The sequence below is a fragment of the Gekko japonicus genome, unplaced genomic scaffold (assembly GCF_001447785.1).
Source record: "Gekko japonicus isolate JY-2015 unplaced genomic scaffold, Gekko_japonicus_V1.1 scaffold1337, whole genome shotgun sequence".
Lineage (NCBI taxonomy): Eukaryota > Metazoa > Chordata > Lepidosauria > Squamata > Gekkonidae > Gekko > Gekko japonicus.
In genome coordinates this window covers 317,896-341,982 of record NW_015165863.1, presented here as the reverse complement: position 1 = coordinate 341,982, position 24,087 = coordinate 317,896, and the positions used below count along the sequence as shown (strand labels likewise).

Sequence of the window (24,087 nt, the reverse complement as noted above, 5' to 3'; positions counted from 1 at the left end):
TGTCTCCTCCACTCCAGCTCCTGGCTCTGACAGTGAGGCCCAAGCAGCTGCCAGCCGCTGGGCCTCGCTGATCTCTTCCCCCCCTCCCCAGGTCTCCTCCACCCCACCCGGTGGGGGGCCTCGCCGATCTCCTCTTCCCCCCAGCTCCAGGGGCGAGGCCTAAGTGACCTCGCTGATCTCCTTCTCCCCCCCTCCTGTGGCGAGGCCTGAGTGGCTTCCAACCGCCAGCCCACCAAGTTCCCAGAGCATTCCATGCGCATGCACAGGGAAGGCCCTTTTACTTTTGGGGGGATTTAAATATCCCCCCGATATTTTTTCAACTTTTTACATTTTTGTGCACACCTGGGGACTGCCCCACATGCGCAGGAAAATCTCTCTGCCCCCCAGGTGCCCCCGATGTGCGGATTTAGATATCCGCACGCAGGGGGCGCCTTTCGCTATTAGTATATAGATTACTTATAAATGCAAAAAAGTTGTAAATATGAAAGTTATAAAAGCAAAGGAATATATGCTAAAAATTTCTGCTGTACGGAATTTATTAGAGAGCCAAGCCTAACAGTGTATTTCTTTTCAAGTTAATCATCCTCAGAGCAGATTGATGCTCAAGCTATTCATAATGTTAAGAGTCAATAGACCATGCGATTTGTGGTACAATCCTAAACAAAGTTACAACCTTGGCTTAGAAATGGTGTATATCTGTTTGCATGGTTAAAATCTTAAATGCATCCTACGTTTTTAAGCACATAAAGGAGAAAGTAACAATGTAAAAATAGTAAAATAGTAAAAACAGTTGAGGCAACATTTTTTATCAGGGAATACAAAATGAACAGCCATTCTTGTCAACATATCTTGCAGAAGATTTATCTACCAAGGTTAAAGTTCTATTTATTCAGAAAAACCTATCTATTGATAGAAGTGTCATATATTACTAACATAATATGGTGATGCATTCACCAAGACATAGCAGTTGTTAACTTTTAAAACAATAATTCATTGTCTTGTTTAGAAACCACTCCTATTCCATATTAACCTAAAGTTTTGCCTTGAAAAATGATATATTTTAGATTTCCCTAAATGGCAGATTGCATTATGAGCAGAGGTCCATCAGTGACTATTAGCCACAAGGTATAGATAGGAACTCTCAGTCTGGGGCAAGTAATGCATTGTATTCTTGGTGCTTGGGGGGGGGGGCAACAGTGGGAGAGCTTCTAGTGTCCTGGCCCCACTGGTGGACCTCCTGATGGCACCTGGTATTTTTGGCCACTGTGTGACAGAGTGTTGCTCAAAACCAGTCAAATCTGACTCTATGGAGTGGTGCTCATCTCTGTTTCCAAGCAGAAGAGCCAGCGCTGTCCGAAGACTTCTCCGTAGTCATGTGGCCAGCATGACTAAACGCCAAGGTGCATGGAACGCTGTTACGTTCCCACTGAAGCAGTACCTTCTTGCAATTTCTTGCTTTCGAAATGCTAGGTTGACAGGAGCTGGGGCACCACCCCCTAGATGGAAAGCCTGAACACCAGGTCCTGACGTCACAGTAATGGCGACGATGGGAGTCCTAGTACCCTCGTTGGTCTCTTTCACCCGGGTTGGTTTTCTCTTTGCAAAAACGAGGGAGGCTTTTCCCGTTTCTGAAATAAATGCTAGGCGGCGCATTGAAAAGGGATCTGTGATTTATTTGTCATTTTTTTAAAAAAAATATTTATATAGAAAGATGTTGTTGTTCAGCTCTCTCTGGCCTCCGCACTTTCAAGAAAAGGGATCTGCGACCGACGGAGCCGAGCGAGCGGGAGCGTTTCCCCTGCTTCCTAAGCGACCGAGGGCTTTCTGTGGTTGTTGGGGGGGGGGTTTTGGTTGTTGTTTTTTTACACAGTGGCCGTCTTTATTTTCATGGAAGAAAGAGGTGGGTCTATTCCCCGAAGCTTCCCTCCCCCCCATCTTTGCAAAAGAGAGACACTGGGGGGGTGGAGGCTGGGGGGGGAAGCAGTTGCTGCTGAAATGGGGATGAGAAGTTGTCGGTTCCCTTGAATATTTGTGAATGTGGAGGTGGAGGCTGGGGGGGAGCAGTTGCTGCTGAAATGGGGATGAGAAGGAGTCTATATTTTCCTCTAATTTACTCAAAAGAAGTTCCATAGGAGGACTGAATGTTGTACTCTCTTGCTATTACAGTTGTCGGTTCCCTTGAATGTTTGTGAAGGTGGAGGTGGAGGCTTGGGGGGGGAACAGTTGCTGCTGAAATGGGGATGAGAAGGGGGCTATATGGGGGGGGGGGGGGGGGGAAGCAGTTGCTGCTGAAATGGGGATGAGAAGGAGTCTATATTTTCTTCTACTTTACACAAAAGAAGTTCCATAGGAGGACTGAATGTTGTACTCTCTTGCTATTACCGTTGTCGGTTCCCTTAAACAGTTGTGAATGTGGAGGTGGAGGGTGGGGGGGGGGAGCAGTTGCTGCTGAAATGGGGATGAGAAGGAGTCTATATTTTTCTCTACTTTACTCAAAAGAAGTTCCATAGAAGGACTGAATGTTGTACTCTCTTGCTATTACAGTTGTCGGTTCCCTTGAACGTTTGTGAATGTGGAGGTGGAGGCTGGGGGGGGGGGGGTGCTGCCTCACAAGGGGGGGAGTACGTTTGTGAATGTGGGGGTGGAGGCGTGGGGGGGGGAACAGTTGCTGCTGAAATGGGGATGAGAAGGAGTCTATATTTTCCTCTACTTTACTCAAAAGAAGTTCCATAGGAAGATTGATGCTAAGTGGTGCTTCTGATATTTGCCAGGCATTGGGAGAAATTTTCACCTTGACTCCTAATTATGAGTGGAGCTAAATAACATATGCGGAGCTATAAACAGCAGGGTAAAAATAACCCTTTTCTTTTCTTTTTTTAAAGCATATGCTTTTTTGGGGGGGGGAATAATAATTCCACCAGGCCAGAAAATGGAAGGCTGGATGCTGAAATGGACTTGAACAGATATGCTTTGAGATTATACATAATGCAAACTCTCCCACCCACCCGAGGCCATCATGTAGAAATATTTCTCCCCCCCTTTGTTTTTTTTAAATTTGTGTGTATGTGTGTGTGGGGGGGGTGCGTACATGCATGTGTGCATATGTGCCCATGCCTGGAAGTCATGGTGACCTCTGGCGGCAAGGGATGCTCTGTAGTCTTGGTGCTTGGGGGGGGGGCAACAGTGGGAGGGCTTCTAGTGTCCTGGCCCCACTGCTGGACCTCCTGATGGCACCCAATATCCTGTGTAGCTGTTCTTTTTTGGTAACTGGAGATTATGATTGAAGTTTACTGTATGTGAAGACATCTTACCAAAGTATGAGTTTGTGCATATGACTATCTCATGCTGTGTCAATGTTAAATAAAAAATAATACTGAAAACCAGAAGTTATTAAACTCTTAGTATTATTTGACAATACCATCATACAACAGACATCCACCACTTTCCCCTATTATATGCTTGTAAATTACACGAAACATACACTCAAATATGCAAGGGAAACTGAACTCAGTAACACTGTAAGCTAGTGTGAATACTGCAGTGAAAGAATCAAGAGAATATCTTGTTGAGTACACGAGAAACTGCAAGTTAAAACACTTGTGACAGTAGCTGGAAACTGCAGAGTTCAGGGACTGTTATGACTTCCTTTGATGACCTCACGACCTGGTGTTCAGGCTTTCCATCTAGGGGGTGGTGGCTGGGGCCAGAGATGGGACCTCACTTTGTCATGCAGCAGTAGGGTCTCAAACTGCCACGCTACAGATCTTCCAGTCTACAACTCAGTGTCTTAACCTCTGAGCTACCACAGCCCTTCCACAATCTAATGGACTTCAATTTTGCATTACAAACTGTATGTTGCAAAGGGAATCAGCAGTGTTTTGAAACACTGAATAAATATAGAGTACAACAGACTGATTTAAATCAACAATAAAAACATCCACTTTTTTCATTCATGTATTTTTTTTGGTAAGCATGCATACTAATTAAATTGACACAACAATATAGGCGTTCAGCTAAGTAGAAGGTTTATATTACTAAGGGAAATAATCTAAGACCCCTGGTCACACAGCCCACATGCCTTTTGTACCACAAGAAGATTGGGGAGTAATTAAGGATTTCTGTTTGCAAAAAAGATCAGATAGTGTCAATTTAGACACTGCAGCAAACCAGAGCTGGAAAAAATGATGCCTTACAAATCTACTTCATGGTTTTAGATTCTGGTTTGCCTGTCATGGTTTTGCCAATCTAAAATCACAACAAACCAGTCAAGCTTTCCAAACTATGTTTTGGCATCAGTTCTGAACTGAGACAATGTCTGCAATTTAATGCTCAAGATTTTCCAGACAAGAGGTGCATGCTACAGCTCAGACAGCACCAAGTTTTCCAATGAGATGGAAAATAAATGTCCATGCTGTTTTCTTGTTTATTTACAATATTTCTAGTTCACCTTTATCTGAAATGGCTGTAAGGTGGAAAATAAATCACTTAAACACCCACTAAGTTCTATATAAATAATGGTCATAAAAATCACAATATTAACGGTATAAATATTTATAATTTTTACAATAATAAATACAAGAACGGACTCATTGTGTCCTATTTAGAATGCCTGATCTCGTATTTTCTGCTCTGGTGCTTTCTTTTGCAGAGACTCTGATACCGGATCATGGCTTCACTTTTAAGTAACCAAGTATGTAAGACTTTAACACGTTTGTTTAAAATGAAATCTTAATTTAATAAAATAGTTACAATTTAATATAATACTTAATTAAGCACCTTGCTTACCTTTTATATAAAACTATTTCAACCACTGTTTAAATACTTGTATACATATGTAAGAAGTTAATAGTTTGTCTTTAGCAGACCTGAGGGTATTAAGTTCAGCAACTGCTACATGTTAACAGTTTCATTTTTCTTATCTTTCTTCATGTTTACTCATTATACATGCTGTGTAAGCATCCTCATTTTCGCATCCTCAAGAAGTAATAATGGCTTTCATGAGCAACTACTTAACAGCAGTTAATTGGCCACAGCACAGTTAGAGCAGGATTCTCATTATCCTCAGTTAACACTTGTTTCAACCTTACTTTTATGAGTACTCAAGCAAATACAAGGACATACTGGTTTAAAGTGGCATCACTGGGCGTAACAGCATGGCAAGGCAAACCCTAAGCGTTTATATTTTGATACTGATCATACTACTCTGGTCAATAATGTCCCCCATTCTGCATTAGCAAAATTCATTTCTCTCACTGATAATGGGTTAAAAAAAGGAGCAGTTGTGCAAGACGAGTAAATGCTGACTGGATACTGTAGCTTTGCAAACTCATAAAACCAAAGAAAGAAAGAAATATCAAGAGGAAACATACATCTCAAGTTTTATCTTCCCTGTCATTTTGGTTTGTAAGGCTACAAAGGAAATAAAATGTGGTAGAGATTAAAAAAAGAGCCAGTATTATTTTGGGCTTGTAAGTAACTTTTTACAAAAAAAACCACAACAGTAATCAGTAATGTTTGTGTAATAGAAATAAAATAAAATAGAAATAAAAGGAAAATAGCATAATAGTTGTGCAGCAGAAAATAGCTTATGCATTTTAGGAGTATAACTTTAAAGACTAGAGCAATTCCATTCAATATAATATGTATATTACATAAACAGGATGTAAAATTTTAAAAAGATTCTACATACCAACTACAGTAAGCAACATGTTGTCCAAGAGCAATGCAATGAAGACAATCAACAAGATTAGTTTCCGGGATTGCCGACTCTCTCTGAGCCAGCTGAGGACAGAGAATTCACTCCAAGCCATGGTTTATCTCCCCTTGAGTAATGGCTTAGACTGCAAACAAAAAAGGATATTTAATGCAAATCCAAAATAGAAAAAGCATAATCTCTTGCTGTTTTCATGGCATTCTTCTTAAGGGAAAGCACAATTCCTGATCTAATGCCACAAACGTTACCTGTGTCTATTCCATTCTCAGGCATAATAAGTCAGACTCCACTTTCACATTTGAGATCTGCTCATAATCTCTGGTCAAAGCAGTGTTTTTCTGTGATCAGCAATGAAAATTAAATGGTTCAGCTCTCAGCAATACTCCTCAGTATTACCCTTCCAGTTTACCTCCCAAAAGCAGCCATTTGCCCTTCTTGTGAAACTTAATACAAAAAGCCAGTCTAAGTCAACAGGATTTTAAAACAACAACAAAAATAGGGACAGGAGTCTGCTACTTATCTAAGCATACTAAAATAGAGGAAGAATAGAAACACAGAGATAAATGTTGCCTGAACTGATGTAAGTGTCAGATACCTCTTACTAGTATAGTCTGCCATTTCCCTTCTGTGTTAATTAATCGCTCTGTATATATTCCCTTAGGCAAAGAACACTGAGCACTCAGCACTGAATTTTTAAAAGTCTCCAATATGGACTGTGGTCAGCAGATATCAAACTCAAATGCATCATTTCCACTTTCTCAAAACTGAATCCTCTTTCATTCCTGATCACAAATATTCAGCATCCCAAATACTACAAATTAAATTTACAGCATGCAGGGATAGAGGAAGTTCCTCTTGATCAGGTCTGAGTACACCCAATACTCCCAACAACTTCGTGGTCTGATTTCTCACAGCTCAATCTTTTTAGTAATCGTTCATGACAACAGACAGTCAACTAAAGGAAGGTCAGATCACTAAGCCCCTTACCTAAAGAACCCCAGGGGAAAAAACGATCAGGTCTGAGTACACCCAATACTCCCAACAACTTCGTGCTCTGATCTCACAGCTCAATCTTTTTAGTAATAGTTCATGACAACAGACAGTCAACTAAAGGAAGGTCAGATTACTAACACATTTCATCTCAGAGCCCCTTACCTAAAGAACCCCAGGGGGAAAAAAAACCTCCCCAAGAATTGTAACTCCACTGCTGGAAGTTGAGCTGCACAGACAAGACACCGGCACAGAAGAAAACAAGAAAATAGAGTCAACAGGAATAGGACGACCACACTTCAAAGTAGGAGCAACCAGGACTACAGAGTGTCCCTCCTGCTACACCTAAGAGTAGGATAAACTGTGTCCTGGTTTAATAAACCTTTACTATTCAAGATACAGGGAGTCTCTCTTGCACAAAGGACACAGTGGGCCACAAGTTTTCAAATGCAGGTAAGCATGGTTGTTTCTCCAGTATATTTTAGTTTTCCTGCAATAACGTGATGGCAAAGATCCATGGAGTCTCTCTTGCACAAAGGACACAGTGTGCTGTTAGCCACAAGTTCCCAAATGCAGATAAGCATGGTTGTTTTTCCAGCATATTTTAGTTTTCCTGCAATAATGTGATGGCAGAGATCCATAAAAATGGGTTTGCCTTGATACCACCTTCCAAGTACATCTTGAATGTGAGCCTCCCCAAATATGGTGAGTGGTGCTCCCTTTCATAAGAACTGGTCCTGCCACAGATTAAAATGCATCTCATAATGGAAGATAAGGAACTAGTATGTTAACTAACTCATACTATTCCTCACTTGTGGCTCACTAGCCTTTTTGTTTCCTCTCACAATCCTATCTGATGGTTACAGCAGAGGTACTGAAAATCAAGCTTTCTTAAAAACCATGCACTCTGCCCTGCATGGTCTACCTCCTGAATCCTACCTATGTTGGTTGATCAACAGTGAACTAAAAGTACTCTGTACATGCTCAGAGGCACTGTTATCTTATTCCACACATCTCCAAGTCTCATTATTGGCACCAAAAACAGACTCAAATTAAATCAAACCATACTTTGGCTCCACCAGAACGTTTCCATGAGTGGAAGGATTTCTGCCCCACGGGGTGTTCCTTTCTCACCCCCCCCTTCAACTGCAGACCCAAATGCCCCTGAAATGCTGCTCCTGTCTCCTAGGAGTAGCATTTCAGGAGACATTTTGCACTACAGAGGTGGGGGGATCACGCCACCATGGGACTTCATCTGTCCACAGAAATGCTGCAGAGGATCCAAGGCATTGGTTTGCACTCATACTTTTTTCATTTATGTACCCCTACTTTCTCTCACACACACACATCTAGAAACTCACATTCAATCACTGCCTTACATGATAACTCCCTCCTTCAAGAAAATATTTCCAATTTTATGCAGACAACCAGGGACAAAAAACCATATCCCATCCCTCTTCCAAAGTGGTCACGGTCCTATGCACGTTTCTCTCCTTCGTTTTATCCTCACAGCAACGTAAGAACATAAGAGAAGCCAATGTTGGATCAGGCCAAAGGCCCATCCAGTCCAACACTCTGTCACGCAGGGGCCACCCTCTCTCGGTTATTCCTCCCTCCTCGTCAACTTGCCATCCTTCGCTGCTCGAGGGAAGGGGGACCAGGCAAACGAACGCAAGACCCTGGAGTCCGCCAGACCTCTGCCTCGCCCTGGATCTACCCTCGCCTTAGGCTGAGGAGGAAAAGCCGCCGGACTAGAAGGACTCAGAAACTGGCAGACTATGGGGGTGGGGGGGGGCGATTTCCGTTGGTCCTACCCAAAGTGACACCTCCCCCCCCCCACCCCGCGGCTGTGGGTTCTGGATTGTGCTCCGGACCCAGGCAGCTACCCGAAGGCTCTGCCCGCGTTATTCAGCCCCTGCCGCCCCTCGAGTCCCAAGCGCCCCTCGCCCTCCACTTTTCCCGCCCATTCTCCTCCCCGCGCCGCCTCCCACCTGCTCGGCGCCTTCCCGCCACAGTCTCCACTCCCCTTGCTGGCTTCGGAGTGGCTACGGTCTCCCGAGCTGCCCCTGCTCGCCGTCTGCCGCTGCCTGGGCTCCTCCAGCCACCGAGAGCCAGCAGAACTCCCGCACGCCCAGCGCCTCTGGGCGCCTCCACCGACCAGACTCCTCCTTGACGTCACGCTTGATCCTTATCGCTCCCCGCGACTCCTTTAGGACACGCTTTGCTCCAGGCTGGCCGGCCAGCCCACCCAAGCGCTTCCCTCCGGACTCCCTTCTTCCCCCTCCTTTTTTTTTGTTAAAAAAGTCCCAAATTTATGCTCTTCGCTTGCAGTCTTCTCGCTCCCCGGCTCCCCACAACAACTCAGACAAAGTGCCTGAAAAGTGGGCGAGGCGCGCTGCCTTCCAGGCGCCGGGATGCTCAGAGGCAGGCGAAGTCCCTTGGCAGAGCCGGGGTCATTTTGCGCGCGCCTGCTGTAGAGAGCTCCAGGCCGTCGTCGCTTGGACTGCAGATGGCCTCGCCGTCGCTGCTGCAGCTGTGCGAGGGATAAATGCTAGGAAGAAGGCAATCTGTAAAGAGGGCATTTAAGCCAGCTGCCCGTTGCTGGCGCGTCCATCTGCGACTCGCGCTGACACGCATCACGTCCCCTCCGTCACTTGGCTTAGCAGCACCTTCCCTTTGTGATACCCAGCGTGGCTTGTGCAAATACTTAGCGGCGGCGTTAAAGCACAAGTGCGTTTGCGTGAAAGCGAGCCTTGGTCTTTATTCAAAGTTAACATCTGTTTTTCTCCTAATTGAGGTGGCTTTTATGAATCAACTTTTTTCTTCCTATATAAGCTAAATGGGAACAAATACATTTACTTGCATGTTTTGTGTTAGGATCCAAAATATATTTGTCTGGAAGTAAAACCATATATTTCAGTGAGATTCCTCTGTGCCATCCTAAACAAGTCTGCTCAGTAGGTCTTACTTCTTAGAGAGTGCTCTTAGGATTGCACAGTATATCTGTCTAGTTACAGGTACCAAACTAATTAAATATGAGCTGTGTTTACAAATACATTAAGAACAGTGGTGGAACACCATTTATCTGAAAGGCAAAACATTCACCTTGAGAGAGGAGAGGAGGCAGAAAGTGAAAAAATCAAATAATCAAGCTTATCCCTTCCCCCACTAAAACTCTGCGTTTTTAAAAATACAAGTAACTGAGTAACTTCCACATCTTAACATTCAATGCACAGTTATATTAATCCATTTCCTTAAACTATTCTATTGTTGACTTAACTTACATCATTTCTACATGCAACCGGTGTTTGTAGATACTTCCACAGAGGAAGATAGCCTTTTCTGTTTGGCATACTTTCATGATATTTGAAAGCAACTGTTTCAGGCTTCAGGCTCCGCGCCCTGCTTGTGGACCTTCCTGGGCATTTGGTTGGGCATAGGAATAATGAAAAACGGGAATATAAGAACATAAGCAGAACCCTGCTGGATCAGAGCAAAGGCCCATCAAGGACACACGGTGGCCAACCAGCTGCCTCTAAGAAGCTCACAAAATGTTATTTATTGTATCTGATGGAACCTGCCCTGGGCCTGCTACGTGGGGAGGGTGGGATATAAATCCAATAAAATAAATAAATAATAAAATAAAGCAGGATGAGGGCAACAGCATCCTTTTGCCCATATTTCCCACCCGCTCATATAAAGAGGTATACTGCCTTTGTACTGGAGGGAGTAGATCGCCATCATGACTCATAGCCATTGATAGTCCCATCCTACATATATTTGTCCATAGTGGATAGTAGGCTAGATGAACATTGATCCAATCCAGCAGGCATCTTCTTTTGTTCATATGTTGTATAACCCAAACAGCTACATATTAACAGTGGGCAGGATTATTTTTGTCTATGAAGTAGCAAGGCCCTAACAGTGATATCATTACCATGTTTAGCCAGGAGGTTATTAATCTGAGTGATTTGCAGGCTACCACCAGTAGTATAGCACTAGTTCATGAGGAGTTATTTTGGAATGCATTAATTTAAAAACATCCAACTGAAAAATGAGAATAAATTTGCATGCTATTTGCATGTGGAAATCTCAGTTTCCAGTTTTTCATTTAGCACAACCAGTATGATTGCCTGACTTTTGCAACCAAGTCCTACACATGTTTACTCAGAAGCTGAAGTCCCATCAAATCAAAGAGAATGAGTGGACAGGCTTGCTGTCACAATCTCTGAGTGAGTTTGTAGTTTTGATTGTAAACAGCTTCTCTTGAATAACCTTCAAAATTCAAATGCTGGTGACCAACATAATTAACTATCAGGCAAAACACCAAAGGTTCTGAAATTTCCTGTTGTTCATCTTTCTTTCTTATGAAGTAGAGATGTCAATAACTTGGTATGATTTAGCAGGCAACCCATCCAATATGGTATGTAATGCTAATATGGATTTGTGAAGCAAAATTGCCACCCAAATTCTCAAATGCTAAATGTGCAAAATCCACCAAATTTAATTTTAACACAACTCCCAAAACTGTTTTTCATTATGACTGTACAATGTATTCATTTTATTTATTTATTTAAAATATTCATTAGCCCCCTTTCTATCATGGACTCAAGGCAGCTTCCAGTATAAATCAAACAAATATTATATAAAATAATATACTATATGGGGAAGGGCTGTGGCTCAGTGATAGAGCATCTGCTTGGCATGCAGAAGGTACCAGGTTCAATCCCCAGCATCTCCAGTGAAAAGATCTGGCAGTAGGTGATGTGAAAGACCTCTGCCTGAGACCTTGGAGAGCCACTGCCAGTCTGAGTAGACAATACTGACTGATAGACCAAGGGTCTGATTCAGTATAAGGCAGTTTCATGTGCTCATGTGGGAGGTCGTTCCATAATTGTGGGGCTGCCACCAAAAGCACACTCTCTCATGTCCCCACCAGATGATCGTCTTTGATTGGTGGGACAGTCAAGAGGGTCTTTTATAATAAGTTTTGTTAGTTCAGTTACCCTTATTGGCACTGACATTGGAGAAAATACACAAGTAGATAAATAAATAAAACATAGGCACATATACCAACTGGGAGGGGAGTAAAAAACCCCACCCTGTTCTAAAATAATCTAAAATCCATATAAATAAGTCTCACTTTCATATCTCCCAAAAACAAATTTTGTATTACAGTACTGCCATACGTATAAAAAGAGCAGCCTGAAAGAACTTTGCCACTGAGTCAGTTATATTTTCATCAGTGTTGTTTAGTAGATATAGCCGTTTATGTGAATCAGGAAGCTCTGTGATGCCACCAAGTAATGGCGATAAAATGTTGTGCCAAATGTTGACATAATAACAACATTCCAGTAACATGTGAGACACTGTTTCAATAGACCCACTTGCACAGGGGCATAGTCTGTTAACAAAAGGGATACTATAATAGTACAATAAGTTACCTCAAAAGTTTGCTGTCCAAGTAACTAAACTTTTCTACAAATCTTAACCATGAAGTACACAGATTTAGAAGTCCATTTTTGCATGGAAATTCAATAAATCAAATCTGTTAATATACAACTGATGTGGTAAGGAATACAAGGGAGCAGTTGCTGGTCTTAACTAAAAAGAGCACGGAGGATGCTTCTCCAGTCCAGAATCAGGCTGGCTATGTCTTTTAACTAAACACAAGTACCTCCAGAAAGTAAATTTAAAAATCCAGACTAGAAGAGCTATAAGTAAATAAGTAAATATGGCTGCTATGATTAGAAATAGTCTTAATTAATATTAAGAGAAGTCACAGGAATTGGAGCTAAGGTGCTGTACCATGGATCCACAGCCCCTTCTATGCCACAAACACACCTCTCCCCTCAGGGTTTGTAGAAGTCTTTAGTTACTTGGACATCAAAATTTTGGAAGTTTATCTACTAATTCCTAGCATATTCTGTAATTTTTGTGTTCCCCTCCCTGTCTTCAGCTTTTCCTTTCTCTTTTTACCATTTTTGCTCCCCCTCTGTCCTATCTTTTAACTTTTTCAGACTGCCATTCCCCTCCCCCAGTGACACTAACCAAGGTTTGGAAACTTTGGCAATATTGGTTGGGAGTTGCCTAGCAACCCCCCCCTCCAAATAGCCACCAAAATCACACAATATACTTTTGCAGTATCTCAGTTGCATACTTTTCTTAAAGAAATAGATATTGCTTCTATATTTCAAAGGAGTTTAACCACCCCTTGTTTGCATTTCATATTTTTCTGCACATCTAGGGCTTGTAGAAAAATTCTCACTGCCCATCCCTAGCCACTTTGTTTGGATTTTTTAATCTGCACACTAGGGCCTGGTTCGAATCACAAATATAGATAATAAACAAGTAATAACTTTTTCTGATATTCTGTGCCATAAAGTAGCAAGAATGTGCTAACACAATTTATATAACATATATGGACTATAAATACAGATGGCTTTGTATAGTGTCTGAAATTATAAGACAATTAATTAGCCAAGAATGTGTGCCCTGTCAAGCTAGACAACTAGTTATTGTTAGAGATGATTCTGAAAGCCTGTAAAAGCATGGAAGGTGAAATTGGCTATCAGTGTCATTGACAAGGCTCCTAGTCTGTGATCCTGTTTACTTTTGGTAAAATATTTAATGGACTCATGTAATTGGTTTCCCATAATGATCTATGCAGAATTATTGGATGGTATTATACTCTTGCAATATTAAAGGTGTTATTTAACAGTTAGATTTCAATAAAAGATAAAATAGAAGAAAATATTTTCTAATAGTATTTACTTGTTTTATGTACCTACAATGAACTAAATACATTGTAAGTGCGTACTTCTTGCTAGGATTAATGACCTGATGCAAGAAAGCTAACCAGATGCCTAGGGCTTCTCAGGAGCATGCTTGTATCTGAATCAGGCCTGACAAGAGTCATCTGGTTCAAATAGCTGGGTCAGTGCTAACGACTGTGCAGAATAACATGAAATACAGGCTATAGTATCTTTCCTTGTCCAGATTTGGGGGGCTTGGCCCTTTCCTGGGCTATTTTGGCCTCTGAGAGAGGATTCATGGAGCCAGGCCCAGCAGCAACCACTGGGCAACTTGCTACCACCTGACTTGCATGACTTACCCCAGCCTGACTGCTTGCTACTGTTCAACAGCAGCCACACACACCCCCCCACAAAAGCAATTGTTGTGTAGTGTAGTAATCCTAAGCAGGTCTACTCAGAAGGTGTCCCATTTTATTCAGTGGGGCTTACTCCCAGGAAAGGGTTCTTAGGATTGCAGCCTAAGAGACCCCGATTTGAATTACCAGTCTGCCATGGAAATACACTGGGTGACCTTGGGCCAGTTACACATTCTCAGCCTAGCCTATCTCATGGGGTTGCTGTGATGCTAAAATGGAAGGTAAGCTGTAAGCTGCTTTGGATCCACCACTGTGGAGAAAGGTGGGATATAAATGACATAAATTAATAATAAATAAGGCTGAAGATGGGTGACAAGTAAAAAGTTGGTGGGTAGGGCAGTAGGAAGGAGGAAAAAAAGCAGGGGAAGGTGAGGATATTGGGGTTGTCATGAAGAGAAATGAGGAAATAGTGCTAGGAGGGGGAACAGAGAGGAAAGTGAAGTGCCACACAAGTCTTTTAGGGTTTTCCAGCTTGCAACTGGTTGCAGTGGCTGGCACTATGCAACTGGGCCAGCAGCCAGCAGCCAACATCACACAAACACACACACACACACCGCAGCCAAGCACCTGGCACCACACAGAGTTTTCCTTCAAGAGGCTGCCGGGGTAGGGGGGAAGGGGCCGATAAAGGTAGGTTGGCTAGTGGGTGGGCAGGAGACAAAGAAACAGGAAAAAAGGAGAGGGTATAGGGACTTTCAAGAAAGGCAAACAGAAACTAACGCGGGAGAAGAAGATGACATACACTCCCTGCAAGTCCTTGAGGGTTCCCCACTTGTTACAGGTGTAAATATCTAACGAAATTTTCTTATGCACACAGCAGACTAGAGAAGAGAAGGAACAATCATGTGTTTCAACCTTAAAATAAAAAATGGAAAGTGTATATCTTATAGATGCAAACACGTGTGTAAGTAAATTTATCTTTGAAGTCCCACTTCAAAAGGGAAAAAATAGTTATTTAAGTAACGCTTCAACAATAGAAAATAATATTACTGATAAATAGTGCATTAATGAAGCTTCAATAGGCACTCTGCATCAGAAAAAAGTATGGTGTCATTCCAAAACATCAAAGGAGAAATAGCCTTTAGTTATATTGCAGTCTATTTCCATAGAAAATGTTACATGCTTCATGCACAGACTGGAGAGAAACAAATGTGCTTCTGACAGTGTGTACTATATCGTAAACATCTTGACATGAAAGACCTTTTTTGTTCAGTGAATTATTCTTTCCTCTGACTCTTCTGCTGTCTTTTCCTCAACTCACTTCATGTTGACAACGGCTATTTAGTAGTGCTCAAGTTTAAATCATTGTTTTTTCTAGTCTTTTAGGCTCTCTCTGCCTCCTAGGAGCTGACATTCTCACTGCCAGATACAAAAAGCCAATATATATTAAAAGGGATCTTGTCAGCACCTTTGGTATAAATGGTTGTAATTGTTTCTGAGAGTACTTATTTGTGCACAGATATATTATTAATAATAGTTGCAGTGTGGTCGTATCTAAAGGTCAGTGTGGTCAGGTTTCCACTGGATATTGCACAGTAGAGGAAGGAAGTACATTCAAACTGTGGAAGTGTGTGTTTTTTTTTAAATGTGTCCATATGAATTAAGAGGAGTTAAAACATTAGTATAAAATCAAACAAAAGAAGAAAAGCAACAATAAAATATCATTGCAAGTGGGAATTATAAGGCCATGTTCTAAATAGCTGTTTTCATGACGTCACCAGCCCTGATATTAATAAAGCACAATGTTTCTTCTTCAGAAGATAGCTATCTTGGGGAAAGAGAAAGAAATGCAGTGCCATGAAATTTTTCAGACAGGAGTAAAATATTTATTAATATTGATAATTATGGAGCTATACAAGTGTGTCAAGTGCTGTTGAGTTGCAGCTGACTTATGGCAATCCCGTAGGGTTTTCTAGGCAAGAGACTAATACAAGTAGTTTGTTATTGCCTTCCACTGCATAGCTAGCCTGGGATTCCTTGGTTGCCTCCCATCCAAACACTAACCAGGGCCAATCCTACTTAGCTTCCAAGATTTGACCAGATCAAGATAGCCTGGGCCATCTGGGTCAGAGCATACATTTTTCAAAACCAGATGTCTCTATTGAGAAAAGACTATACAAACATTGGAGATATCTGGGCAAAACAAAAAGTTTCACACTGTTTTTCAGCACCAGTATTTGGTGCAATAAAATGCAGCAACACACCCATACGGCGTCTTCCATTCTCCAAGTATAATATCACAACAAATCTCTACATCAAAAGATAAAGGAAAGTAATTATGGTTTGCATTATGAAATGGCACAGTTTCTTTTTAAGCAATGTCCTAAAATCATTAAGAATCTCATGATTCAAATAAATCCTATCATCAATTTTATTTAAATTAATTTTGTCCTAAGTGTAGCGTACCAATTCAACTCCATATAGCCACCTTGAGTACTGCAGTAGAAAGGTGGGAATAAGCTCTCACCTGGGGGGCTGCTTTTAAATCCAGTGTCTTCTATGGGTGGTGGCCTTTCCTTGAAAATATAATCTGGTGGCCACAGTTATCCGTGCTCCGATCTCACCCAGGTTAGATTACTACCATGCCCACTATGTTGGTGCGCCTTTGAAGACTCATAGGAAACGTTAGTGGGTTCAAAACTGCAGCATAAAGATTATTCTGATCAACAACTAGTGATAGATTGGATGCTTCCATTCAGCATCTTTCTAGAAGCTGGTATATTCATAATTTTCCAACTCATGGAACGTATTACTTCTGAGGAAGATTTGCAGTGCATGAAATGAGTATGTTCACCTGGGGACTCATCAAAAGGAAGAAAAAGCTGGCAGAGTTGGTTAGGTGGTATTGGTCAGAATTTGACCAGAAACATACTTGGACTGTATTAATTGCGAGACATGGTTTATTTGGATGTAACAGAACAATCACAGGCATCATAAAACATACAAAATTACTGAGAAAAGTTATGTATACCATGGAATAAAATATCCTTGATTTTAAAAGAATTATAAATGTGATTGGAAATAGCAGCTTCATTCACAGTGTGTGGATTCTTAGTTATTTGTACTGTTGAACAGTAGCAAGCAGCCAAGCTGGGTGAGTTACACAAGTTATGTGATGGCAAATCATGTGGTGGTTGCTGGTGGGTCTGGCCCCCATGAGTCTTTCCTCTTGTCATGATATGGGCTGTGCCACCAGAGGCCTACTAGACCCAGGGATCCTGGCTAGCAGGAGGTGAGTCTGGGCCTACAACTCCCAGAAGCCCCTGAGAGGTTTTGGAGTCAAAATTGACCAATAGGGAAGAAGAGGGCTGGGGAACAAAAGGGCTGGTGCCAGAGCAGAAGCTGTTCTTTCTTCCAGAGGGCAGAGCCAGAAGGAAGGCTGCTGCAGGAAGAAACCCTCATCCTGAGGGAAGGGTGAGTAGTCTAGTGCCACTTGGAATAGTGAGCTAGGGACAGTATATATTTAGACGCATTATGGCATTTGATTTCTTTTCTTTTCACCCACTTACTGTTATTATTCTGCACCTTGCTGTTTGACCTCCTATAAAATAAACCTTTTCCTTGTTTCACTCTGCCTGGTCCTCACGCCTGTTATTCGGCCAAAAGGGAGGTCTGAAGGTCTTGGGAGGGTGCTCTGGGCCTTCTCAAGGGAACCTAAATCCAGAGTGGTGGCAGCGTCAGGTGACCCCCCACCTGAGCCGTGACACCTCTAAGGCCAAAATACTCCTGGAAAACCTCCCTCCCTCCCCTTACTGACAGAAATAAAGGTGTGAAGGCTTGTCATGAAGTGTGGTTGCCTAGCAATGCCCACTGAGGGCATTAATTTCTTAATTCCGTTTGGGAATGAGGATGAAGCAGGAGGGTAAGTAGCCGGGCCTTCTGACACACTTCCGGTGATGTCAGGGGGTGTGGCCTTCTGTCACTTCCGGTGATGTCAGGGGGCGTGGCATATGCAAATAAGTTATGCTAATGAGTTATGCTAATGAGCTCCGGCAGCTCTTTTTCTACAACAAGACCCCTGGTTAGCCCCCAATGTTGTTGTTGTTGTTTGTAAAATTTCAGATTTTTCTGCAAACCTGGGGCCTCTTTCAGGTTTGTAGAAAGATCTGTCTTTTGCGTCCGTGGCTTCAGTTTCTAGATTTAAATATACACAAATTTGCCCAATTTGAGTGTTAGATATATTTATTAAAGGTAAAAGGTAAAGGTTTCCCTTGCTCAAAAGCTAGTCAAATCAAACTCTAGGGGACGGTGCTCATCTCTGTTTCCAAGCTGACGAGCCAGTGCTGCCATGGTCATGTGGCCGGCATGACTAAACACTAAGGCACACGGAACGCTGTTACCTTCCCACTGAAGCAGTACCTATTTATCTACTTGCAATTTCTTGCTTTCGAACTGCTAGGTTCGTAGGAGCTGGGGCAAGAGACGGGAGCTCACTCCGGCACGTGGCACTCGGGTCTCAAACTGCCAAACTATTGACCTTCCAGTCTGCAGCTCAGCGTCTTAACCTTCGGAGCCACAGCAGTACCAGGTATATTATTAGGGTCTGTCTAATCCTGTACCTCTGAGAAATCATCAAATTATAGGCATCCACATAGACATGGATAAGTATGGACCTGGCAACACATTATTTTGTTGAAACTTGCTGCTTGGGAATATTGCTAGGAACAAACCTCTTCCTACATGAATCAAATATTCCTAGCATATCTAATGCTTTACTAGCATTCAGTCCAAAACAGAGTTATGCTCTTCTAAACTCATGAGTATCAATGCTCTTAAAAGGTTGTAACACTTCTTAGTATTGCACTGGTCAGGTAGAATAGTTCAGTGATAATTATTTAAGTACTAGGAGTAAGGCTCGTTGTGGGAAGAAATACAACGCACTCTAGAAGGAAGCTCCAGGTGAGTGTCCCGGCTGTGGCTGGTGGAGTGGCAGAAGGAAGGGGAAAATAGAGGGAGGCAAGTCATGTTTATTTCCTTCTGCTTAGCTATAAGGCAGGGCTGTCTAAAGTCATTTTTCTGCCCCAAGTGGGTAGAATGGGAGGACAGCCTCATGGTAACAGATATGGTTCCCTCCACCCTTGACTTATGTTGATTTGGGGTTATGCAGTGGCAGCTAAGGTAGAAAAGCACCTCCTCTTATGCCTCTTATGGAAGGGAGCGGTGGCGCAGGCAGTTCGATGCCTGCAATAACAACACTAGTGAACAGCCACTATGGCTGTTCGAGACCCACCGCGGCTGGGGTGAGCTCCTGGCCCTAGTCCCAGCTCCCGCCCACCCAGTGGCTCGAAAGTGTACTCACGAGTAGACAAATGGGTACCTGCCCTAGGTGGCAGGGGGCACCCTCCTCCTGATGGTGTGTGCCAGGAGTGCGGCGGCGGCAGTAATGGCGACGGAGCAGTGGCGATCCGAGGATGTGGCGACGATGGATGGAGGCGGAGCTGTGACAGCACGACAGCGTAATGATGCAGCGCGGCGGAGCCTAAGGGACATTAGCCGGAGCCACAGTCGGAGCAGCCGCGCGCCAGAGGAACTCCATCTGAAGCCTGCCAAGGTTGCCGTCGGCCCATCCAAGGCGCCAGAAGCAACACCAGAAGCCCACTCGGAAACAACAACAGAACGCGCCGCTGGGTGCCGGTAGGCAGCCCCTTCCCATATGAATTGTGGCCCTAGATTAGGAACAATTAGTATATTCTCTGTAAACCGCTCTGAGACCCTTTGGGGTCAAGGGCGGTATATAAATCGAAATATAAATTAAATAAATAAATAAAATAAATGTCTTCTGGGTTACAAGGTTCTGGAAAGTGGTTCCATAGCCAGTTACAGGGTTGCCAACTCTGGGTTGGGAAATACCTATAGATTTGAGGGGTAGAGTCTGGGGAGGGCAGAATTTGGGGTGTGGAGGAACATCAGCAGGGTATAATTCCATAGAGTCCATTGCCCAAAGCAGCCATTTTTCCAGGAGAACTGATCTTGGATATCTCTAGGTGCTTCCTGGAGGCTGGCAATACTAAGGGGAGGGCCAGACTTGTAGATTTGAGGAATAGAGCCTGGGGACGGCAAGGTTTGGGGTGTGGAGGGACCTCAGCAGGGTATAATGCCATAGAGTCCATTGTCCAAAGCAGCCATTCTCTCCAGGAGAACTGATCTTGGAGATCTCCAGGTGCTGCCTGGAGGCTGGCAATACTAAGGAGAGGGCCAGACCTGTAGATGTGAGGAGTAGAGCCTGGGGAGGGCAGGGTTTGGGGTGCAGAGGGACTTCAGCATGGCATAATACCATAGAGTCCACTGCCCAAAGCAGCCATTGTAATAGCTGGGAAATTTTCTGTAGGGGAAATGATGTGCTGTAGCTGGAGAACACAGTGATTTCTGGGAGCTCTCCAGGCCCCACAGGGAGATTGGCAACTCCAGTGACCATTTAAGGGATGATTGGGATATGTATTTTACCCCAGGACACATTCAATGACTCCCAAAAGCAACAGCAAACTGTTTAGAATGTTAGAGGCAAAGGCCAATCAGGCCGCATATGCAAATGACCTCTGTGTTCCAACTGGCTATTGTGGGGAGAGGAACAGCAAACTGTTTAGAATATTGGAGGTGAGATTCAGGCAATGCAGCCAGTGGATAGGGACAGTTTCTGAGGGACAGATCAGGGAGCCAACTGATTTGGGAGCATGTGGAATGCTCAGGAGAGTCCATGACCAAAACGGAATTATTAGAGAGATTTAATATTTTTTATAAATGGTTTTATGGTTTACCTTATTTTAGCTATAGCTAACTATCTAGGAACGTTCAATGTGGATTGGAAATGCCTGAGATAATTATTATAAACACTGATTAACCATGACATTTGGCTGACCTGTTTCAATCTAGGTTCCAAGTTTACAACTTTAATCTATTGATTAAAAAGCTTTTTGGGGAAAGGGGCAGTGTCCTTTTGAAAATGCTAATTCTTTCTTAAATGGTTTAATATTTTGCAACTAATTGCATAGGAGTGCACATATGTTCTTAACACAAACTTGGACTGTATTGCCCTGCATTGGCTATTAAGCCATTCTATGGCCCTGTTAAAATGGCATAGATAACACCAACATTTCACATACACATGAGACCTTTGAGGGAGAGAAATTTTTTAAATGTTTTCCACCAAAATATACCCTAGAATCAATGCTACTTTCCCTTTCCAGTAAGTAAAGCAAAATATCAGAGAAAATGGCTGAGCACAGCATTTCCACAGAGGTGCTGGTTTGCTGCACACAAGGACAGAGATTTTTACATATGGAAACCTAGCAAAAATATGACCCACAACTGCATTGTGAAGTAGGACAGCCGAAGATGTGAATCATTCTGTGTAATAGGCTGGATACAGCACAGCATTTCTGCAGGCACAGGGACTGTAGAACATTGACATTCTTTGCTCCCCTCCCACAGCAGCCAGAAAAGCCTCCCCAACATAGGGTTGCCAGGTTCCCCCCTCCCCCAGCCACTGGCAGGGGATGGGAGAGTAGGGTGGCCAGATCCTGATTGGGAAACTCCTGAAGATTTGGGGATGTAGAATTCACATTCCTACTTTGTCTTAAATTCTGTTTTACCCAACTCTAGTTCTACCTTAAGGAGCTGCGGTGGCTCAAGTGGTTAAGACGCTGAACTGCGGGCTGTGGAAGGTCAGTAGTTCAGCAGTTCAAGACCAGAGTTGCCACATGATGGAGTGGGCTCCCGTCTCTGGCCCCAGCTCCTGCCATCCTAGCAGTTTGAAAGCAAGAAATTGCAAGTAGATAAATAGGTACCACTTCGGTGGGAAGGTAACAGCGTTCTGTGAGCCTCGGCGTCTAGTCATGCTGGCCACATGACCATGGAAATGTCTTTGGACAGCGCTGGCTCTTCGGCTTTGAAACGGAGATGAGCACCGCAACCCTAGAGTCAGACTCGACTGGCTTTCAAGCAAGGGAACCTTTACCTTTTTAGTTCTACCTTAAGATTTTTCCATTATATTCTCAAGTGCCAGGAGCAGTACCAGTTTAAATCTGAGACGTCAGGAATAACGTCCGAAGGCCGCTGGGTGAAGAAATGTGCTGCATGGGTGCTGATAGGTAATCCCCTTCCCCCGTGAATTTGTGGCCCTAGTTAGGTAATTAACTACATAAGTAGTACAGTGTAAACCGCTCTGAGACCCACTAGGGGTCAGGGGCGGTATAGAAATCGAAATGTAAAGTAAAGTAAATCAGAGTGATTCGTCGCCCCACTTCCTGGCATGAGTTTACTGTGTGTTGGACTGTAATCACTCGCCACTGCTGTTATTAAGAATTTCAGATTAGTTACTCTAATTTCACTTATGTTAGTATTTCATCTAAATATTGATGTTTTAATTGGATTATTGGTATTTATGTGCTGTTTTCTAATATGATGTAAGCCGCTTTGAGCCCGCTTGCAGGGTAGGGTGGGATAAAAGTCCCCAAAAGAAAATAAGTAAATAAATTCTCATGATACCCTGAAACGTTTCTTCTGTGGTATGAGAGTATCAAGCACTAGCAGCAGGGCCCATGGTATTAAAACACAGATAACGTGTCATCTTTGTCAGATGAAAGTAGATGGCCAAATATTAAGGGCTGAGGAAGGAAGAGAGCCACTCTGGGCTCAAAAGGGGAAGACTGGTATCGACATGGTGTGTTACTCTAACAAGAAGAGAGTTTCTGTCAAGCAAAATAAAAGCTGGCTAATGACCAGGCTGAATCACACATTGTTTTATCTGTCTTTTCAAACCTGGTATTCTTTTAGCACTTGACACAGCCTTGAGGGCAACTTTGCTTTAGCTCCCTGATCAATAAGGAGACACACTGACTGCAGTGTTACAAACCTAATTATTTTTTTTCTAGAAATTTGTCCCTAACTAAAAGGCATCTGACAAATTATCTTCCTCATCCCTTGAGGTTAGAGGAATCCAGTCATTACATGCAAATTGTATTTATATTGACTGTTTACACTGCTCTTTGAAACCTTTTTGGCATTTAACCGACTAAGCACCAAGCAGTAAATGCCACCTTGTAGGCATAGTGGAAGTTCAGGTGGATGCAACTGGAAACCTATGCTTCAAATGTGATTACGATCAGGTCTGCCTGCTGACCTGTGTTTGAACGTACATATTACGAAAAATAATAATAAAAGCTGCATCAGAGTTAGATATTAGCTATATCGGTGAGCACCCCTTTAGATACCTTTATGATGCATGTGGCTTAACTGCGTATTGGGCAAGACCGGGAAGGGAAAACCACCATCTGTACTCCCCTGGGGGATGAACTTTGAAAGGAAAATGTCATCTCCTGCCTTTAGCCAATAAATGTTTCTCAAAAGTAGACAGAAAGGTACAAAGTAAACTTTCCCTCAGCATTTAAAAAAGGCAGAATGTGCTGTGGTAACTTTAAAATGAACTGATTTATCTTGTCATGAGTTTTTTTGGGCATGAGGATACTTTATCAGAGGCATTAAATGCTCAGAGAAGGCAGTGCACATACATAGAATGACGAACTGTAAAAGAGTAACCGAAAGGAATATAAGAAGGCTCCCATCACTCCCCCTCTCCTGATCCCGCCACCCCACTACATACGGATTAGGGGCTGAAGACCAATGATGGGTTAAGTTAAGTTATGTAAATGTTGCAAAAATCATATTAACTGAGAAAATCTAGCCTTTCTGGAATCAGAGATTGAATTTCAGCAGCTGGATCGAGCATGGTGGGTTTTTCAAATGGGTTTGAAAAACCCATTTATCAGCCTTTAAAATGTGCTCATAGGCATAAGCTCCATCTGATAAATTACAAGAAATATAATTTCATCCATACATAATTGAAGTAAAGGGGCCTGAGAGTCACCAGTGCATAGTGGATAGAGTATGAGACTAGGATCCTCAGAAACCTGGGTTCAAATCCCCACATCTACCAAAGAAGTTCGCTGAGTGACCCTGGGCCTGTCATAAACTCTCAGCCTGTACTACTTCATAGGGTTGTCTCGGTGAGAAAATGGAGGAGGAGAGAATGTTCTAAGCCATTTTGAGTCTCAGCTGGGGAGAAAAGCAGCATTTAAATAAATAAATAAATAAATGCAAATGCATCTAATTTATAGAGTTATTCTGTAGGGGAGGGCATACAATCTTTAATGAAAAATTGTCACCACCTTAAGCCAGGGGTGTCAAACTCATTTCTTACAAGGGCTGGATCTAACAT

General features: G+C 42.9%; 1 protein-coding gene across 1 annotated transcript in view; it reads right to left on the bottom strand.

Annotated features, from left to right (window-relative positions):
• Nucleotides 1-5,810, bottom strand: part of SLC18A2 (solute carrier family 18 (vesicular monoamine transporter), member 2) — a 63,198-nt gene extending 57,388 nt beyond the window's left edge. Inside the window, exon 1 of the mRNA XM_015411236.1 lies at nucleotides 5,690-5,810. Coding sequence (XP_015266722.1) covers nucleotides 5,690-5,810 — 121 coding nt within the window. The remainder of the gene's footprint in view (nucleotides 1-5,689) is intronic.
• Nucleotides 5,811-24,087: the final 18,277 nt, after the last annotated feature.